This window comes from Petromyzon marinus, chromosome 20 (genome assembly GCF_048934315.1).
Source record: "Petromyzon marinus isolate PM22_M1 ecotype Great Lakes invasive population chromosome 20, UKy_Petmar_22M1.pri1.0, whole genome shotgun sequence".
In the NCBI taxonomy this organism is placed as follows: Eukaryota; Metazoa; Chordata; class Hyperoartia; order Petromyzontiformes; family Petromyzontidae; genus Petromyzon; species Petromyzon marinus.
In genome coordinates, this window is record NC_133686.1 from 5,872,352 (window position 1) to 5,879,443 (window position 7,092).

The 7,092-nt window shown below is 43.5% G+C and overlaps 1 protein-coding gene across 4 annotated transcripts in view; it reads left to right on the forward strand.

Moving 5' to 3' along the window:
- LONP2 (lon peptidase 2, peroxisomal) overlaps positions 1 to 7,092 on the forward strand; it is a 28,086-nt gene that overhangs the window by 16,654 nt on the left and 4,340 nt on the right. For 2 of the 4 annotated variants that reach the window (XM_032957682.2, XM_032957684.2), the window contains exons 10-15: positions 980 to 1,106; positions 2,952 to 3,091; positions 4,685 to 4,836; positions 5,423 to 5,557; positions 5,732 to 5,804; positions 6,498 to 6,688. In XM_032957682.2, the coding sequence (XP_032813573.1) occupies positions 980 to 1,106; positions 2,952 to 3,091; positions 4,685 to 4,836; positions 5,423 to 5,557; positions 5,732 to 5,804; positions 6,498 to 6,688 (818 nt within the window). Of the gene's footprint in view, positions 1 to 979; positions 1,107 to 2,951; positions 3,092 to 4,684; positions 4,837 to 5,422; positions 5,558 to 5,731; positions 6,188 to 6,497; positions 6,689 to 7,092 lie in introns of those variants that run through there. The other 2 variants (XM_032957683.2, XM_076068261.1) reach the window with 2 other exon arrangements.

Genomic DNA, 7,092 nt, shown 5'->3' on the forward strand with positions numbered 1-7,092 from the left:
TCAATTAAGCTAGAAAGAGAAACGTGGATCAGGGAATAATCACAAATGAGATAAATGAAATGGACTCAATGAAGGTAAGCTTGGGCAGTAGTCATCCGTATAAGAGATGAAAGCTGATGGAGCAGACTGGTGATATAATGGTGGTAGGAAACTCACCCAAGAGATGGAGTGATGAGATGGATTGTGGCATCACGTGGAGAGGTCCTCATCCACAAGTGTGTAGAACATAGCTAATGACAAAATAATCTTGAAGTATCCTTTTGAGTCGCTGTTTAGGCAACTGTATGTAGAAATACCATCTGTTATACTTAACTCATGCAGCAGGGGGGTAGCCATGTCGTTATGGGAGGCGAGAGTCACGTGACACAATTATATCAGGAGAGATGACACATCTGATACCTTGTCCTGATCTCAGTATCGGAGGTCTTTATCATTGAAGACAACAGAAGCATCATTGGTGGCAGCATGGCTCAGTCCCAAAGGAAAGCTGTTTATTTACACAAAGTGAAGAACGCCTCTGAACAATTAGACTGAAATTACTTCTGGGATGGTTAAAATTATGTTACAATCGTGACTACGTTAAATGTGAAGTTTTTACATTTTCATAAAAAATACAAGGCCATTTACGAAAGTCTCACTGATTCCTGGTCACCAACTTGCAGCCAAGCAGGTTTGGAAATTTCCCATATCCGTACATGATCTACCAAGCCTTGACTGCAAAAACCAGATGAAAGACATGCGCTATCAAGGCTGGCAGCGAAATGGCCCTGGGCAGTAGCTTGAAGCTTTTGCATACACATACACGTGTGGGTATTTAGAGCGCTTCTGGCCTGGCACTAATATTGTATTGAGACCACCACCAAAAGGTGCTGCTTTAGTCCTTCATAATGCATGCGGCCAATTAAGCATTCACGCTTTATGTCTTGAGACTGGCTTGTGCCTTGCCTGAAACATGTGAGCGACTGTGTATGGGCGCCAGGCTACACTCAGGAGGAGAAGGTGGAGATCGCTTGCCGCCACCTGGTGCCCAAACAGCTGGAGCAGCACGGACTCACAGAGGCCGAGCTGAGCATTCCTTCAGTCTCCGTTGCCCTCATCGTCAGCAGGTGATTGCCCATTTTGCAGTCATGAGAATGGTGAACATTAAATGTTTCTCGATTACATTGGTGTACCATCAACTGTCTATGAACATCAACAGGCTGAAGGGCACCTTTTGATGAATGGAAAGTTAAAGACAAGCTACAGCACGACTGTGGCCATGCAACCAAAACTATGGACTGTATAGTAAACCACTGCAGTCTGCGCTCCTTCAACGGAGGAATAGCCAAAACTGCACGAACTCTCTCCTGAAGTCCTCTCGTGGTGAGAAGCCTTTGACATTACCATTTAGTTCCTGAACATATTGGTATACGCTAGGGTAGAATTAGGTGTGTAATGATTAATGCCACCACCCCTCCCCAGCAATTTTATAGATTGTCATAATTCAGGCTCATTATTCAGTAAAAAAAATCTATATATTTTTTGTCTTGTTTTCTAATTTTTTTCAGCTCACCTGTAGTCTTATTTATGCCATGAGCATGAGAGTAACATGGTCAGCCATTTTGTTAATCCACTGCTGGATAAGAGCCCTCTCCACACCGTGTGGGTCATGAAGGTCATTTGACCACGCTGGTCAATGCGGGTCGGTGAAGGTGGAAAGCGTAAACGTGAGCACATAAAAGTAGAGTAAAACAATGGATTTAGCTAAAGTTCCTCCTGCAGCAGCAGCAGCCTATGATAACCTGGCATACGTGGTGGTTACCCATCCAAGCATGATCCAGGCTCAACACTGCTTAGCTTCCAAGATCTTCCGAGATTGAGTGGGATTCTGGGCGATTCGGTCATAGGCAAAGGAAACTGTTGAAGATATTTTGTGCAAAAATATATTACACTTGATTCTAAGGAATTAATATAATAAAATAATAATATGCTTAGTGATCATGAGCATCATCATGCCTCATTTTTATTACCTGCCAACATTTAAACATTATACACGCAGAAAGTTATGTATTACGATACGCGGCCTCACCATAGCGCGTGTATAATATCAGTCTTTATCTGGACCACCAGCTCAAGAGTGAAAATTTGGGCTGCATTATTTTCTCTCCTAAATCCACTCGAGAAGAAGTTTTAGAGCAGATTCAGGAGAGAAGTCTCAGAACAATAAAGAAAAGGCAAAACATGTGGATTGGGCACATTGAGAGATGAGAGTTTGATGAAGGAAGTTCTGCACAGGAAAGAGACCAAGAGGCAGAATTAGAAAAAATTCTGCTTGACAGCTCCAAGAAAAAGGAGGGTCCATAGAGTGAAATGAAGAATAAAGTTCGAGATTGGACAGGATGGAGGAAGGCTGAGCGAAACACCTGCTATTTAGTAGAGTACTAAAGAAGTATGTTACATGTTTGTATTATTCCTCTTATTTAGAATCAGAATCAGAAAGGGTTTTATTCGCCATGGAAGTTCACACAGACACGGAATTTACTTTGGCAGGATGGTGCATACATTCAACATATAGGAATATAAAATCTTAAATAAGTGGTAAACAAGTCTTACTATAATAAGGGTTCAAAGTCTAATTAACACTAAGGGGCTAAAGTATATAAAATTGAATAAATATCGAATATAAAATAGCTATAAGATACAATCTAAAAAAACAAGACAAATAGGGTAACATAGTTAATATTGGCAATATTGTAGATAAAATGTTAAAGTCAGTGTAAGCCCTTGGCCTTGTTTAAGAGACCAGCAGCGGATGGGAAGAAACTGTTTTTGTGGCGTGAGGTTTTGGTCCTGATGGACCGCAGCCTTCTGCCGGAGGGGAGTAGCCTTCAGCCTTCACCCACTCTTGACGAGTTTATCATCACAGAGTGTTCGAATCGGTTTGACCAACGTGACCGTGCTCATCGCCACAGATACACGCGCGAGGCCGGCGTACGCTCACTCGAGCGCAAGGTGGCGGCCGTGTGCCGCGCCGTGGCCGTCAAGGTGGCCGAGAGCCGGGGGCCGAAGTCTGGAGACGCGGGGTCGCATGGGCCAGGTCAAGATCACGCAAGTACAAACAGTGCCCACTCAAATCATCATCATCACATTACTTGATGTCGCGCGCCTTACACGAGTATAAAAACAAGTTCTGAAGTGGCAACAGATGTAAAAAGTACAATTAAATGCAGCAATACACCGGTAGCGCATGTAAACATAGAACCACAAACATATTCCAAGCAAAACCAAAAACAATGCATACACTAGAGTATATAATAAACGAACGCATAGAAGAGCTCGTGTATAGTGATGTCACATTGTTTGCCTATTCTAAATGTTGTACAAGCTTTTTGAAAGGTAAGTGTTCAACCTCAACAACACACACCGACATCGTCTACATGGAGGCTTTTTTTTAGACTTGGGTTATAGCTGTCAATTATAGTGCCTGCGAAAGTGTGCTGTATATTTAATTAAAATAGTGCCCTTTACACCTGAGTGCCACTTATTGATGCAGTTATTTCACTCTGCATTCCTCCACGCGGACTACGTAGTTTTTAAACATGGAGAAGGGTGCTTTGGAAATGCCTAAGAGCCAATGGCAAATTAAGGCACTTAAACAGGGTGAAATAACTCGACACTAACATCTGGAAGTTTTTAACGTGGTACCCACACTTTACCCCATTTCTGTTCCTCTACGTTATAATTGATCGTCATTTGTCAATCCACGGCAGGAGGAAGGCATCCCGAGGCTGTGTCAGCCATGGGAGTGTTTGGACTATTAATCATACTGGTCAGTGTGGGTTGGTGACAGGCCTCAAGACCAGTTGAGATATCACTTGCCATTTATGTTCGTTGTGGCCAGGAATTGGATTCAGGTCACTGGGTTCATGGCAGATGCAGATACTTGATGCGAAAAATGGACCATTAAAAACTGTCCGTTGTGCGACTGTGGTTGCCCAGAACAGACAATGGAACATATAAGGAATCAATGCCCCTACCACAAATACGAAGGAGGCATCACAGCGATAGTCTCCACTACTCCTGATGCAATTATCTGGCTCAGACACAATGTAAAAGTATAGTTGTTGCTCTTTATCAACATCTGCCATATGAAGAATATTGGGTTCGTCGTGCACTAAACACTTCCCTACCACTCTTGCCTTTAATTTCTCTATTCATTACTACCTATTTACTGGCTTTAAAATCTTACTCCAAGGGACATTATTTGGTTCAAGGATGGTGGTGATTGTATGTTTAAGTGTTAAGCATAGGGCATACAGCGATTTATGACCCAAGGTTGACCTGGCCTATGAATAAAACCAATCAACTTCTAGGCTGTAATGTTTGGGTGGCCAAACTTTACTGTTGGCTTTGAAATTGTTCTCTTGATATGCATAGACTAGCCCTTGTAGAACATAATGATCATTTACATCAGCCTCTCCATCACGATGGCCTCTGTATTTGACATCACTCAAGCGCTGTCTTCTGGACAGTCCTGTTTATTCACCTGAGGACGGCTACTTGTGTTGTGGCCGAAACGTCGTGAGAATTTTATTTTTTATTTTATTATTTTATTCTCATTCTACGTGACTTTACCAAAAGAACCAAAGAAGATAAATCCTTGCAGTCACGAAAGCTTTAAATCGAAATTGTCTGTCATGCATAGAAGCCGACCTGCAGGATGACCTTGGATCCGCAGAGAGTCAAGAGAAGGTGCAGCATCGTCCCATTGACCCTTGCGACCCCCCGGAAATGCCCATTGTCATCGACGCTCAAGCCCTCAAAGACATCCTAGGGCCACCTGCCTATGAGATGGAGGTGAGCAGATAATGCAGATGCCCTGGGAGATGTGCAATGCCCGTATCATCAGTAGCACTGTCACTAGGGTTGCGGCAATATGGCGATACGATATATGAAGAGGTCTACACTAACTTTAGCATACGTTTTCATAGTTATATTGTGATAATTGTGGCTCATATAAAAGTGCTTAATATTTTATTTCCTGATAATATATTAAATAAGTACAATAATGAAAGTCCGAAATAGCCGTTACTTATTAAATTAGGGCATTGCAAAAAATGTAAAGAGTAATTGATGGCATGGTGGTTTCTTTTACAATTTACATTGTTAATTTAATTATGCAATTATTTATTGAGTACCTGAAAGAATGTCCATAAGCATTACAGATTGTATAACTATAATGATTTTAAGACGTATAGTATACTTGTCGTGAGTGAACTGCAATTGAAGTTTTTTTCGCAATCTTCGTACTAGAAATGTAGCAAAGCACAATCAAGAAGTGGAACAAAATTGTGAAACACAATCACACAAGTTATGGGAAAACCGATAGCATAATCGTCACATTTTGAACAATTGTATTGTGTTGTGAAAAATGATATCGCAGGTGTCGGAGCGCTTGAGTCAGCCCGGGGTGGCCATCGGGCTTGCGTGGACCCCTGTGGGTGGGGAGATCATGTTTGTGGAGGCGACGCGGGCAGAGGGAGAGGGGCAGCTCACGCTGACAGGCCAGCTGGGCGAGGTAATAAATAAGAATTTTATGTATGTGTTTCGCTTAAAAGGATTTTTTTGTTCTAGCAGTGGTGTATTTCCAGCTTGTGTTTACTTACCCAGAGAGCTGGCAGTTGGGGTGAATTCAGTCAAACCTGGTTCACTTTCGCCTCTCCTCCACCCCCTCCCCGCCACCGACCCACAGGTGATGAAGGAGTCCGCTCGCCTGGCCATCAGCTGGCTCCGCAGTAACGCCCGCACGTACGGCCTCGTCAGCGGTACTGGAAAAATAAACAACACTCCTACACAGTGCTGCCCTTGGTTATGAGTGTGCGGTAGCATGTTGTGTTCATCCCTTTGTTCAAGATATCATTGTCAAAGCTCTTGATGCCACCTATGTTCAAATAGAGAATAAATTGGTCATTTATTTGTAGTATTGCATTTTTTTGTGTGCTCGAGTTTACGTTTAAACTTTCCGTTTAAGATTGCAATTTTGTTGAAGATGCAAATTTTAAAAGGCTGTTCTCTTGGAGCTGTGTATCTAGGTTGTGTCCTGGGATGACCTAAATAAGTTTGAAGCTTCGTTATTGAAGGGGAATTTTTTTTTAAGTCATGGTCAAACAGTCTGAAGTAGTGCAAGCATAAAGTCACTGTATTTACATTATGTTGTCTGGAAGTCACTTCACTCGGGTGCCATGACAGACTTGGCCGTTCACGTCAAAGTGTTTTTTTATTAACAATACGTAAGTAGCTCTCCGATGCATTTTGTAGTTGTTAAACACACGGTAAACCCCAAAAATACATCAGAACTATACAGCTCAGCTGTGAAAAGCTACTCGGTAGTATTACAAAACTCCAAACTCACATTAGACAGCCTCGGACGCAAAATCCTAGTTATCGACAACACAAGAGCTCTTTGTGTTGCGTCTTTCGAACATTCACGTGGCCGTCTCTCACGTGCGTACGCTCAGCGTCCGGAGGGGCCGACCCGCTCGACGGCTGGGACGTGCACCTGCACTTCCCAGCCGGTGCCGTCACCAAGGACGGCCCTTCGGCCGGCGCCGCTATAGCCGTGTGCCTTGCCTCGCTCCTCAGCGGCCGCACTGCCCGCTCCGACACGGCCATCACCGGGGAGATCACCCTGCGTGGCCTTGTGCTGCCGGTGCGACACCTACCCACCACCTGCGTGTGACGTCACCGCTGCCACCACACATTTGCTTCCAGTGTTGCTCTACTTTGGTCCATTGGTCTTTGCAAACCAATAGGGGGGACATCTGTTCCAAGTCTTGCTGCCTTAGCGTCGCTTTTGGTCCATTCCTTGATGTAGTTTGCTGAGTTGATGTGCCATGTCCTCTTGAGCCATCGACTGATCCTTGCAGTGCTAGCCCATCATCGCTCATCCTCTTTACACATATATAGGCCGCCTAGTGTCTCAATTATTTCTCACAGTTTTGACCATTTACATTTATTCTGGCCAAACGTCCTGGTTTTAAACGTGGTCTTTGTATGATATCCTTGAAATCATGAAAGCTTTCATCTACAAATGCTACGATCCTTTTTTCATCC